The sequence below is a fragment of the Antrostomus carolinensis genome, unplaced genomic scaffold, assembly GCF_000700745.2.
Source record: "Antrostomus carolinensis isolate BGI_N321 unplaced genomic scaffold, ASM70074v2 scaffold16789, whole genome shotgun sequence".
Taxonomy (NCBI): domain Eukaryota; kingdom Metazoa; phylum Chordata; class Aves; order Caprimulgiformes; family Caprimulgidae; genus Antrostomus; species Antrostomus carolinensis.
This window is the reverse complement of record NW_010339378.1, coordinates 1-14,546: the sequence shown is the minus strand read 5'-3', so window position 1 is coordinate 14,546 and position 14,546 is coordinate 1. Positions and strand designations below refer to the sequence as shown.

The window sequence follows — 14,546 nt, the reverse complement described above, 5'->3', positions numbered from 1 at the left end:
CAGGAATCTCAGCTAAGGAGTCACTGTAGCATCTGCCCTCATCATCCTGGTGGCTCATAACAGATACAAAAAGGTTATGGATAAGTTCTTGAATTAGCAAAGTGACATTGGGCACATGAGAATCCTCATCTCCTTCTATTTCTCTCCGAGTTTCAAGCAAAACTTTATGCAGGACCAGAGCATCTTTATAAATCAAAGATTCTGGCTCGTTATACGTGCAAGCGTTATTAAACATCATTACAAAGTCCTCTACCATGGAATCAATATCCTGGTATTTATTTGCCATCATATGACTTCTGATCTTTTCCATGTCAACGGGCTTTTTAATGGTTACATAGTAGTCAGGAAGTTCAGACCGAGAGGGCAGCCTCAAGAAGATGGCGCTCAGTCGCCTGCCTCGTTTATCCGTGTAATTCTTAACTGCTTCATACACTTCATTCAATTTCTGTTGCATTGGAGTCATGTATTTCGATTTTTTAGGAGAAATGCCACTTTTTCTACCTAAGCAGACAAAAAGGAAGGGAAAAAAAAAAAGAGGGGAGAAAAAAATAATTACAAAAACAGAGCTTGCACACTTCTTTGCCCATCTCCTTTCCACCCGAGAATTGTTTATTGAAGAACCATTTACAGTATGAGCAAAACACTCACAACATGGAGCCCGTTCCAAGTTGCATCTTCCTTTATTTTTTATAATTATATTACCTTTTTTTTTTGCAAACACAGAATCTTGTGTTCCTACATGGTCCACCTGGTAAAGGTCTCTTCCAACTTCAGCATGGAAAATATTTTCCTACGTAATGTTACTAATAACTCCTCTAAATTCAATTTGGTCTTAGTAGCTCTACATGAATTTCTCTCTAGAGCCATTTAAAAATCCAGTCATCACAGGGTTTTTGCTATCAGTAAAATAAAGCATTCAAAAGATTATCAGATTCCTTTATGACAGGTTTATGCCAATCCCAGAGGGGATTATTACAGGTAAAATGTAAAATAAAGCCTCTCATGGGATTACCAATCAGACTAGCTTTTTGCCTAATTCAGGATCTCTGTTACAGTACTGCACAGTCTCTGCCTGGGAATTCTCTTACTACCTACACCTTTCCCAAGAGCTGCACATTTCTATTTTCAAGAGGGCTGTGACAATTCTTTTATTTAAGCCTTCCTGTGCAATTTTATCCTTCTCTGTTTGCTAAATTCTGAACACCTATTAAGGGGACATAAGATTTGAGTAGCAGCAAATCCAGTCTGTAAGGGCAACAGCTCCAGGAACAGAAATCTTTGGAAATTTCATTTCTGTGTTTTTTATGGTTTTCAACAATTTTCCAAGTAAAGCTCACATTTCTTTCATTTCATTCATTCATTTCACTTCATTCTGTAGAAATGCCACACATTTGACCCAGGAAATTAAGAGCTTTACTCAGTTTGAGAAGCCCCTTACTTGTAAGCAATCCCAGCAGCACACGTTAAGTGTGTTAATGAAGCATTTCTGAGCACATAATGCAGCATCTAATATTTGGATAACACCACATGACTAAACGACAGTAATTCCAACCATTCTTAAGTTTTCTTTTTTCATTCCAAGTTACTTTCCTTAGAAAACACTACATGCAACAACTAGATTTTATTATATGCACATACAAACATATAATTGCTGTCATAGTTTTGAAAATATAATTCTATTTTACACTGTCAGTGTAATTTTGCAGATCATGTCTTCCATTCTAAATGGAAGATCTGTTAATCTGTACTGTTGGGTTTTCCTAAGTGTTGAAATAAAGCATAGCAAGGTACAAGGTTGCCTTACTTAGCTTTAGTTTAGGGGATGCAACATCATCATCTTCAGCTAGGGGTCCCAGTTCTTTCCTTTTTTCTTTAAGGATCTTTTCCAGCATATGGGCATCATTGTATACCTATTAATCAGTAAAGTAAGCAAAAAACAAAACAAGGTTTACTGTGTTTAGACTAGTTTAGAACTAGCCCCAAGAAACATTTAAATGTTAGTTTGAAAAAGGTGAATGCAAAACCAAGCACTTAATTAAAAAGAAAGGCTTATTCCTCAAAAGTACACCTGCAATAGGCTTATACAGATAAGTAGAACTGATGAACACCATCTAAATCAAGGAGATACAACTCCTGAATAAATTACCCAATTAAGCTGCATTTCTATTCCAAACACTACAAAATGGCAAGGTGCCGCTGTTTCATCAACTTCCTCATCAAACCATTCTGTTGAGCAATGAAAGATCTCTTCAACTACTGTGATTCCATCAAGGTACACAGGGCTAGAATAGTGTGTGTAGAAATAGAAAATCCAACCCCGGTGTACAGAACCTCATCATAAAGTCCTGTACAGTAGCTAATCAAAGTCCTCATTAGAAAGAGCTGGAGGTTTCTTACCACCACTCTGTTCCACAACATCATGCTTGCTGGCTGAGAAACATCACAATATAGAAACACCCTACAATATACTTGTAAGTGAAAAGCATATTCCTTTCAGACTCCTTTTGCTAGACTAAACACGTCAGGTCTTCTAGTCTGATCTCCCATACTCTCCACTTCCATGAAAACAAAGCTGGTTTCTTTTCAACTAAGACATCCCTGCTCAGAGCTTCTGAGCTCCAAATCACATGCTGATGTCTGTTCACTGTGCAAATACCTTCATGTGATTAACTGACGATGAATAATGAGAGCTTAGTAACTAGCTTATTTTTTTAAAACATACCAGGAAACATTCAGCTGACATTATTTGTAGTGGAGGAACAAGTTTAGCTAACAGGAAATAAGTCTAATCTTCACAAAGGAGTATGCTGAATTTCATGTTTATGCAACTATAGACAAAGACAGAATTTAACTCATATTTCTATTTTAGTTCAATAAACAGATATCACAATGTGAGTAACAGTCAAAGCTAAACCATCCCAACATAATTCATATGTCTGCAATGAAACAGAGAGGTAAGTGCAATTGCAGAATCCAAACGGTACCTGGGAGCCTTCCTCGTTATAATGCCTTGCATTTCGGAACATGAGCTTCATGTCTTCAATCATGGCTTCTTCCGCAACGTACTTATCATTGCGGATGTTGTGTTCTATCATTTTCAAGTCCATTGGCTCTAAGATAATTTTATAATAGTCTGGATAGTCCTTTTTAGATGGCTTAACCATAAACAGATCACAGAGCCGTCTGCCTGTTCCCGGTTCTCGAGCTTCCAGAACTGCATTGTACAAGATCTTCATTCGTTGCTTTCGTATATTCTTTTTACTGTTAGGTTAAGAAGAACAAAAAGGAAAAGAATAAATGCCAGGAGTTCTTCTCCTCCCCACTTACAACACTAATATAAAAATTACATTATTCTGCACCATCAGAAAAAAACCACAACCACCTAAACACATACACACAAGAAGTTTAACATTAAGCCAGTGTACTAGAAATGTAGGTCCTCTTGCTAATAATGACAGCATCATAACCAGCAGTCTGCCAAATAAACAAGAAACCAACTTTAAGATATGATTTTTCTCTCATTCAGCTTGAGTTTAAGTGTTCCACAGAACAAAACAAATAACTGTTTTTCAAAAATGCAAAGGTCAAACAGAGCTCTATGTCCAGCTGCAGAGAAGACAGATCAGTTAGGACCAGGCATCTGAATCCCAAGACCTCAAGATCTAGTGCAAACAGGGAAAAAACCCTCAGCCAGTATCTTCATGATTACCTCTGCTGAATAACAGAACACCAAGGAATTGAGCTATTTATCTCAGAGTAATTCTGTATCTTCTTCAGTACCAAATGTAAGAAAAATAAGGACATCAAGAATGTGGTAGGAAAAAAGGTCTGAATTGCTTAAATATCTGCCAACCACAGCCAAACAAAGTTACAAGTCAATAAAGCTCACCAAAACTGCAAATGCAGGTAGAAACTGCCTATGTCTTGCTATTATAATTGGCTCAAGAAATAAGACAGCACAATCAAGACACAGCTTATCAGAAGAACAGTTATGCATGGCTCCCTGTATATATACTACATGATCTATAAGCAAATCAGATAAGGAAGAGGAAAATTAATAACGTAAAATCTCAGTTCAGATCCTGTGGCATTCTTAGAAATGCACTCCCTACAAAGGACTTTTACACCAGCTTCCAAATTACAATCTCTGAAAGACTTATTCAAGTAGTTATAACTTTGACTATATTATCTGTAAAGACAACAAACATCTTCATTTGCACAATGCCCAAAACATCACTGTACAACTTGCTAGAAAACAAACTACATCACAGATTTTCCATCACCTAGATCTTTTCCTCCTACATTTAAAATATATCTAATCTACCATAGCCTCATGCCTCAGATACTTCTTGCTCCTTGGAGAGGTCAGCAAAATAACTAATGAAAACTAATGTCACAACATGTAAGAAAGTTCATAATGTATCTTCCATAAGTTAAAAACTATTTTTCTACATTATCTTCACTGCTGGAAAGTGAGCAGATGAGCAATGCCAGGACAGAGAAACGCTTTTGAAATCCACATTTTAACATGTTTCCAAGTTTTAACATTTAGTTCAATAAAAGCAGGTAAAGCAAAACCAAAGCAAAAACAGTAAAAGGCCGGCTACTACTCAAGATTCAGGTCATGGATCTGACACACAAAAGGGGACATTCAAACAACTTTCTTCTGGGTCACTATTATTTTCGCGACAGGATGAATTTTGCCTGGGTTCTTAGTTTCCTTCTTCTTTTTCTGAGTATTTTTCCTTTCTTCTTTTTCTGAGTATTTTGGAATTCTTCTCAGTGCTTCACTTCTGCTATGAGCAACACTTACAATCTTCTTCTACTTCCTTCATTCAGCAAGTGAAACTGGTAACAAGTATTGAATTGACAACATTCAAATAAAATAAAATTATTTAAAAAATGTTTATTTCCCAATGAACACAACTTTTTCTCTTTTACTGTTCTTAGATGACAAGGCCTGACAGATTCTTTCCTTCAAGCACTTCAGTATTCTCTCACACAAGGTGATCAATAGCAAAATAGGGTTAAAAGGACACTGATGACAGCGTGACTTGCTTGATTAGGTTAGTTGTTCTCTTTGAATCTGAAGATCACAAAACTAGAAAATGTCACAACCTGTTCCTTCATGATCTTCATTAGGTACTGTGGTCTCTCTTACCATTCTGCTACTTTCCTTCTTCCTGGCATTCCTATAGCCACATTAACACTTTCTCTCTGCAGATTTTTAATGAGTGTACGTTGTTGCACACACTTGATTGCTCTTAAGTGAAGCTTTGCTGATGCTCTATTTCATTCCCTTCCTCCCCCCACAACTGCTGTCACTTTGACTGACAAAACAAAGAACTAAAAATATAGGAAGCTGAAAGTCATAAGCAACACCAAAGAAAGATGCTGAATTACAGTTTTACACTGGCAGTTGCTATTATTGCAATAATATTATAAAAAAATCAAATTTCAAATGATACCACGAGGCAGCCTAGAGAAATTATCACTTCTTGGAGTGAAATACATCACTAATATTAATTACACAAGTTATCACTGTTAAAGAGTACTTTCCATAAACCATCATTATTGCTCACTAAAAGAGTATATTTTAAATCATTGTGAATTTTGTTTACATTGTAGTACCCAGAACAACCAACCTGTTATATTCAGTTTATCTATTTGTCAAATATATCTTCAGCCCAGCCATTGACAGTTAAGTAACTGAAGACTGCAAATTCAGAAGGGAGAGAGAAGCAGTCCTCTAACATTAATGATGGAAACTCCTCAATTAGACTTCAGGTCATGGAAAATGAAAATATATATGCCAGGAGACTTCACTAGATAAAAATATTTAAACTTACAATAAATTTATTCAAATATAGTGTTAACTTTAATTATATTCTGAATCAACTATCCAAACTACATAAATATTCATATATTGAAGAAGTAGCAGAAAAGAAGTAATAATTGCTAACTATCTGTGAAGACAGGACACACACCAGGCTATAAAAAAAAATATAAAATACAAATAAAAATCCTGAAATCCACTGACAAAATTACCTAATTCAGTGCAACTACAGTGTCCATGCCACTTACTGAACTGAAGTTACATTGACAACTGCCAACTAATAGAAGTGCAGAATACAGAAGTGCATACCTTTTCCTTTTTGAGCTTCCAGTATCAGATGTAGCAGAAGAAATCATACTGTCCCCATCCTCAATGTCGTCTCTTCTAGCAAGCTCTTTCTTCTTTGCCTGAAAAAGCACAAATCCCTGAACTAAACTCATTGCTGGACATTACCAGGACAATATTAAACATTAGAACAGATCAGATGCACAAACAAAGATGCAACTACACATTTTGAGACTAAACTACCATAAAAATATTTCCAGTGATTCACTTAAGACAAGTTGGCCAACATAACAGCAGCATAATTCTTTTTAAGAGTCAGAAAAAATTTTGAGGAATCAATTTGAAAACAATGGCATTTCAGACTGCAGTACTTAGCTGGAGTATTTTAGCATCCTCCAATTACCTGCAAACCCTAAAAAAGCCCAAATACCATCAATTTTCTCACAACTCAACTGGGTTAAGATTCATAATAAGGAATAAAAGTGACCAAAAGAAATCAAAGAAGGCAGTAAGGTGTGCTGAAGAAAAATCACTCTATTTTTTTCTTCATTCCCCTACTTCACCTTAAGCAAGAAAATACTACTGCAAATACAGGGTTAGTCAAAATTATTTGGGAAAAATATTAATTAGAGAATTAAATGTATGTGTGAAGTTACATCCTTCTGATTGTTCTGCTCCACATACCTGCATAACCTGCTGCATTTTCAGTACCCTTTTATAGATGGCAGAATTGGGAACGTTGTAACGCTTGGCATTTTCAAACATCAAGTTCAGATCAGCCTCCAACTGATCTAAAGTTTCATATTCATGGTTCTTCAGTTTGGTTCTGCAAAAGAGTGAAATATCTGATTGGTATTTCTCAAGTGACACATTGCAAAACAGTTCTTTAACATCTTCATTTTCATGATAAATCAATATCCACAGAACTCTAATTAATGGAATGTGTTTTCTTTTTCTGATGCTGCAGTAGCATCTCCCAATTGTAACTATATTAGGCAAACAAATCTCCTCTTAAAGAATGATTTTAATAATTCTGAAAGCTGCACTCTTGAAAGTTGTGCAGCCTGAAGTCCTGAAGTCCATACTCAGATGAGATGTGGCACAGATGAGGCAGAAGTACAACCTGCTGACACTACTCCTGCACCTCAGCTGTGACCTGCAGGGCCTGGGTACGATGTCAACGCGATGGGTTAGCTCCACACAGCCATGAACACCACCTTCCCTACGCAACATCAATTCCACTCATCTTCAGTGAGAACCAAAAGTGCCCAACATCTCTCATACTAACCTCCTCCAATTTTTGTCTTCTCTTAAAAACCACTCGGCTGTTGGTCGGTGCTAACCGTAGAAGAACACCTCACACGTTAGAAAAGTTAGAAAAGGGCTAACATTAAAAAAAAAAAAAAAGGTAGTTTTTCATATGGCAAATAGATGAATCAGTGCACTAAGATTGCCAATAACTTGATCTGTTTTCTCATATTACCTTGCACAAGTGGTGACAATTCTAGCCAACTTTTTTAAACTTTCCAACCCCTCAATAAAAAAAAAAAAAACAAAACCAGAAAACAGTGATCTGCAAAAAGAAACCCTTATCACAACTGCAAAAAATAGTTGTCCTCTTTACACCTCTTTCCTGACCCATTTGCCTGTCACCTCCACCAGCTGCACACCACCTTTACACCTCATCACCACCTTTAAGCCTAGTCTGGTTTCTAGAACACCTAGCTAAATGTGAACCTGCTTGATGTGAACGTGAACCTGCCTGATGGAGTACAGCACTACTACTAAAGAAACATAATAGCTTTTAGTCCCAAACTTTACTTGCCAACATGATCTTTCAGCTGAACCAGCAAAGAGTAGCAACATTCAACGTGTGTTAAAGAGGACTCTTTACTGGTTGGCCAGGGATGAGGAAGTCACTGCTGGATTAAACATGTCACGGAGCAGCAACTGCTGCAAAAACTACTGAGAAGTGCACGTGTATTTCCATCACGACAACTTTATAGACACATTTTGCAGGAAACATTCAAATAACTGCATGTTGCCAGGATGGCAGCTGCATGCTCCTTACTGAAATGTAGCATATTTCTTTTTCATCTCTTTCAGATCTGAAGAACTGCTATGTCCTCAGTGATTACAAGGAAAGCAAAAACCTTGGACCAAAAACCTTGGACCAGTTTTGGACCAAATGTAAGATGGGGAGGAAATTACTTGTTTCTATTCTCATTTAAAATGAACCATTTCAGGTTCATGGATCTTTAAGATTTTAAGATATAAGCATCTTGCAAACATTTATGCATTATTTTTTAGATTATTTTTAATATTTCCAACCGAAGCAACACATAATTAAAAAGTTTTCCTGTCAGCTTCACTCACTCTGTTATAACAAAAAGATGAATTACCAATATAATTTTCACTAGATTAGCAAAAAATACAAACCACAATAATAAAAAAACCCACAAACACACGCACCCCCACCCCCAAAAACTAAAAAGTTCTCGTACCAATTAAATTGCTATGAAGAAAAGGCAAAATCAGCCTCCATTTCTACCTTGTAAAATCCAGCAACATTTGTTTATGTTAAGGAATATGTGACTGGTATTAAAAAAAAAGTAACAAGAAAAATAAAAAGCTTCATCTAAAAATACACCACACAGCCTCGGTATCCCACGCTGGCTTAACGTGTGTGTATTTAGGCAGTGACCTACGCACATCACAGTGCAGCAGCCTCACCCTGAAGCACCAAAGAGCAGACACAAAAAAAAAAATCATACAAAGTTTCCACTAGTCTTCAATATACCATTCTACATGCACAGATTCTCAGCTCTCTTGTGATTGTGTACAAATAAAACCTTTAGGCTGATGGAGAAGGTGAGGACCCCAGTAGCTCACAAGTGAAGAAAAGCAGCTTAATATCTTACTCATTTAAACCTTAACTTACAGCCAGAAGACAAGAGGAAGAGGAAACACTGTTTTAAAAAGGAAGGATGACCTGTCAGCCATACTGTCTTACCAGGAAATAAAATCTTGCTTCTATCAGCGTTTATCCATAACCAAACAATCAAGGCGTAGCCCACCTGATTTTAAGCAAACAACCTACATTCACAGTTGTATTCATGAAACTCCTGACAACAAAAGTAAAAAAACCCAAGACTTATGGTTTGGAAAGACAACTTCCAACCACACACATGAAGAATGAAAGCAGCACAGGCACAGAAGTAGTCCTGTTCTAGTCTGCAAATAACCTCCTACCTTACCATCCTCTTCAACGCACTTGCTGTCAGCAAACAATAGGATGATTAATTAGGAAGGTTATTCACAGAAGTATTTTGAACAGATCTAATTACACTGAAACTCAGCAGAACTCAAGGATCATGCCTTGTCTGGATTTAGAGTATGAAATGTAGCTTCACAATGAATTTTAAAACAGCCATCTTGCCAATCTTGGAAGGGAAGAATTTTATAAACATCAGTTTATTTTGCAAAGCGAGGCTAAAACTAACCAAACCCATGGCTCTCCAGAAAGTCACTGCCAATATAATACAAACTAAACTTATACACTAGAAATCAAGAGAAATTTCAGTGAAATTATTAACAGTGATAAAATTCTACTTGAAAGCATGAATAAAACTTGGAAGAATATAATTTTAAAAATAATGATCTTGCAAAATTAGGAAAAAAAAATAGTTTAACAGGTAGACTACTATTTCATAAGGCCACTAAGCCCAAAACAACACTGGTATGACATTTAATTTGGTCAAATTCAGAATAGTAATTTAAAAAATCATACAGTAAGCTGGCACTGAAGTCCCTTAAAGGTCTACTGGAAACTCATCAGCCCTTCCACGCAGAATATCTGAAAGAACTGAAGATGAAAGAGAGATTCTCTTCATATAGTCAAAAGATCCATCTTATTAGACACAGGTTATGCCTAAAAAATTCTTAGAAAAAAAAATCCAAACACATGGCTAAAAACAGTTATCATGTAACTTATTTTCTTTCATTCACAAATTGTGAAGTGTTAGTCTTGCCTCTTTAGGAAAAAAAAAAAAAGAAGTAACAAAGAATGCAGGCAATCAAGAAAGGCATTTGACAGACGCCCTACTGAGGAATAACAGTCTTCTTAGAAAGTCAGGAACCTTGTTTACTTGAACCTGTGATTTTATCCAGGCCTTACGTACAACATGCACTGAAAGTACTTGCTAAGGTAGGAAAATCAGTTACACAAACAGAAGAGGGGAGGGACTTTTCATAAGGTCAGTTAGTGACAAAACAAGGGGAAATGGGTTTAAGCTGAAAGAGGGGAGGTTTAGATGAGATATTAGGAAGAAGTTCTTCACTGTGAGGGTGGTCAGGCACTGGAACAGGTTGCCCAAGGAAGTTGTAGATGCCCCCTCCCTGGAAGTGTTGAAGGCCAGGCTGGATGAGGCTTTGAGCAACCTGGTCTAGTGGAAGGTGTCCCTGCTGCTGGCAGGGGGGTTGGGACTGGATGAGCTTTAAGGTCCCTTCCAACCCAAACCATTCTATGATTCTATGATTGTATGATTCTAAGATTTTAAAAATTAACAATATTCAATAAATATTAAGTTATATTAAGTGAAAAAAGGAATGAAAGAACTGCTGAATCTCAGATGAAGTTAAAATTTACAAGGTAATCCAAATATTACAGAGACATAACTTTCTCTGTAGAGAATATTTTCCGAACTGGCTCATTCATAAATTAAGCAAACTAAAATACAATGACCTATTATTTTTCCAAAGTCAATGTAATAAGGAAATCTTAACTTTTTTTTTTTTTTAAATTAAGAATTTAATTTGTAATGGGCTTAAGCTCTGTTATTAAAAAAACAGTTCTCTATAAACAATTCAGGCTTTAACCTAGACAGCAGTCTCCTTTACCTCAAGTTCCACTCCTTTATCTGCTATATTACTGGAAGTGGTTAAGTTATAAAGCAAAATATGCTTGAGCAAATGATCATATTTACTGTAAATTCAACACAAATAATTAATAATTAATCCAAAGGCAATAAGAGCCACCACAAATCTCACAATTTCAGGATAACCTCAACACATCCCAGTGCAGTGAAATTTAACATTTAGATGCCTGTGTCACAGACCATTGTCCAAAAGGATACACGTTCATAAGAAAAATGCATTTCAAATCCTCAAATAGTACACATCACAGAAAACAAATCATGTTTTACTCTACATGCACTTTTAAAATTCTCAACTATAACCCCATCTTCCTGGAGCAGAAGACACCAGGGTGTGCCAATGAAGATACCGATTTCAGTGCCCACGCACCCACACCACTCTCACATATGTTTTAGGAGGGAACTGCTGCCAGGGAATTCCCTCCTCTAGTGTAGAAAAGCCTGACCCACTTGCCTTAGGCATCAGACTTACTAATGCTGTAAAATTTAATAAGGAACACAGTTCTTGTAAGCATGCCAGGATCGAGGAACTTATGTACTGAGTAACTGAACATATTCTCCTGCATTATTTCCCGCCTATTCCTGCGATCATTTATAATTACAGAATGACTTCTCACCAGCAATGTTAAGTTTGCAAAATAACCTCCATACCACACACTTTTACAAGACCTGAAAGTCACACAGACCTTTTTTCTTTTTTTTTTTTTTTTTTTACAGTGGTCAAACACTGGCACTGGTTGCCCAAGGAGGTTGTGGAGTCTCCATCTGTGGATGTATTCAAAACCCAGCTGGATATAGTCCTGGGCAACTGGCTCTGGATGATCCTGCTACAGCCAGGGGTTGGACTGCATGGTCTCCCTTCCAACCTCAGCTATTCTGTGATTCTGTAAAGAGCAAGTCAATAGGAAACTAGCAGAAAACTAAAGCCATCAGCAGGATTACCTCCCACATCCAGGAACAGCTGGGGATCAGCACTCAGCTCAAATGACTGAGGCTCATAATGCTCATGAAGTGATTGGGAGGCTGGGATAGGTATAATACACATCTCATTAAAACAAAATATACCCATACGCTGCCTCCAGACAACATGTATTTTTTGTAAGGATTATCCTGCATTTAACATGCACAAACTCCTGAAATATATGACTAGCTGTAAAATTTGCAACAGCCACACATTTCACAGTTCACTCTGGCAGGCCAGATGCGAAAGCCAGGAAAGCCAGGCTTTACTCCAACACCTTCAGTTTTTCACTAGGACAATTAACTTTTCTGTCCCCATCTGTGAACAGAAGATATGTTCTTTTACGTACATCTTAAAAAACAGAAAACACAAAAAAATCCACCACCAACAGAAAAACCCCACAAAAATACTCCACCCCTAATGAGTGACAGTTTTTAATACCTAAAAACATATTTGCAATATCAGTAAAACCACGTTAGCCTCAGTTTTCCCTAAAACACATCTAGTAAGTACACATATGTGTGACTTCAAAGCTTTTTACTTATAGTAAGTGAAGATTATGTGGTAATTTAAAGAACAGATGAATTTCAGAATTTGCTAAAAGAAGCTGGACTATTTTAAATACTGTACTTTAAATTGTGAGCTACAAACACTATTTTTAAAAAGACTGTCCCTTTTTATTTTCTAAGCTCTGAGGCAATAAGTCATTTTTTTTTTTACAGCTCTTCATACATTTGCGTGTGATTTCTGTACTGCTCACACAGCCAGATACAACCCACCTACACTGGAAGGAAAGCAGAAATGCAGCTGCCTCCCTATGGCAAATTATTTGTGCTATAACTGACATAAAGTAGATTTTTAATGGAAGTTATCTCCCCATTAAATCTGTTTATACATAATTTGAACCAATACTCTCTGGTACACTCAGACAAAAAGCTCCCTCACAACTGTCAAAGATTTTTCTCAATTTTTATTTTTTCCCCCCCCATCAAGTACATTTTGTGCTTCGTTCAAGACAAGACACTTTCTTTGCCAAGCCAACAGCTGTACTAAGACATAAGAAAAAAATGTTTTAAAGCCACTGATGGATAGATAACCAGTGTGGCAGCTCCACACTTGTTCCCCAGCACATGCAAAACACCCTCTGACAGGTTAAAAAAACAAAACCAAAACCAAATCCAACCAAAACCAGCTTTGTTACTTTCAGATTTAACAAAGACACTGCTTATTTAACAACTATGCCAAGTCTAGCAGACCATGGCATAACTCAAATTTACAGGCCTATGTATTAAGAGTGGATGACAAACACGTGACCAGTGTCAGGGTCCAGTCCTCACTCACTAAAGCTGGAGGACCAGCACTCCTGCAGTGTAGCTCAGGCAGGGACTGGAGCCCCAGGGGCCACTGGGCAGGAGACCAGGGCCACCCGAGGCTGGTCAGTGCCTTTAAGGTCTATTAACTCACTCAGGATCCTGACACATGCTCGCTGTATCAGCTTATCTTGGACTGCTGAGGAAAGCTATCGCTCACTTCTTTTTACTCAGGTTTTTATTCCAACAACTGCGCTCTGCCAGCTGAGGAACATCTCACGGCTCACAGATTTATAAATGGCGAACCACTTGGGTACTTCAGTCCAGACCAGCTACATCACGAATGAAAATAATTATTCTCCACAGTTATACTGTGACCCAGACAAAAGGAACGTCATTGCAACTGTCTACAATTCACAGTGCTGAAGACTATGAATTTGAAAAGAGGGCAGTAAGAGGTAATCAAGGCATCAGGGTGGAGGAAAGAGAATAATGGGGAGTTCTGCAGATGTTTTCATCTCTGCTGCCCACCTAGCCTTCAGAATTATTGATATAATTGGCAACTTTCCAGGCACATTATAAATGAAACTCCATGGAAAATAAACCCAACAGCAGCCATCTATAAAAGATGATCAAAAGAAGAGTTGAAACAAGAAGCAACCAAATGTAGAGGAAAGATGGTGTACACTGCATTAGGTATCAACAACTTGACCACAAGACAGGATCCTGGAAATAAAAGAAATCCTTTAATAGTTTCCCACCAGAAGTAGCTTGTCTTCTGTTGTCTTACCTGATCTGCTGCAATGAAATAGGTGTTTTAATTTGCTGATAATAATCAGGATATTTTTTCTTGGAGGGCAAATGGAAAAAGGGTTCAGATATGAGCTGGCCTTGATTATTTCGGCAACTTCTAACTGTGTCATAAAGCTGATAAAGAGGATTAGAAGTGTCCATGAATGAAGTAATGCTCTCAGCTTCAGATTCTCCTTCTTCATAACGAGCAGCAGCTGCACAGAGAGAAAGGAAAAATGGGAAACTCAGCAGGACAACTCAAGAGTGGTTTTTCTGGCTGACTTCTCAAAATGGATAAAGATCTAAACCAAAGGAAAAGGCAGTCCCTCAATTCAGGGTGTTCAGCCACTCTCAGGCAGTCAGATTCATACAGCAGAAAAATGACATTATATTATGTATATATATTATATATTATTATTATATTATCA

The 14,546-nt window shown here is 37.2% G+C and overlaps 1 protein-coding gene across 1 annotated transcript in view; it reads right to left on the bottom strand.

The window, feature by feature from the left end:
- The window catches only part of LOC104531061 (protein polybromo-1), a gene marked incomplete at its 5' end in the record, with an annotated part of 41,128 nt that extends 26,766 nt beyond the window's left edge, over nt 1–14,362 (bottom strand). The window contains 7 exon segments of the mRNA XM_010175839.2: nt 1; nt 4–501; nt 1,805–1,910; nt 2,985–3,261; nt 6,146–6,243; nt 6,806–6,947; nt 14,117–14,362. The exon segment at nt 1 is cut by the window's left edge and continues 132 nt beyond it. Coding sequence (XP_010174141.1) covers nt 1; nt 4–501; nt 1,805–1,910; nt 2,985–3,261; nt 6,146–6,243; nt 6,806–6,947; nt 14,117–14,362 — 1,368 coding nt within the window.
- Nucleotides 14,363–14,546: the final 184 nt, after the last annotated feature.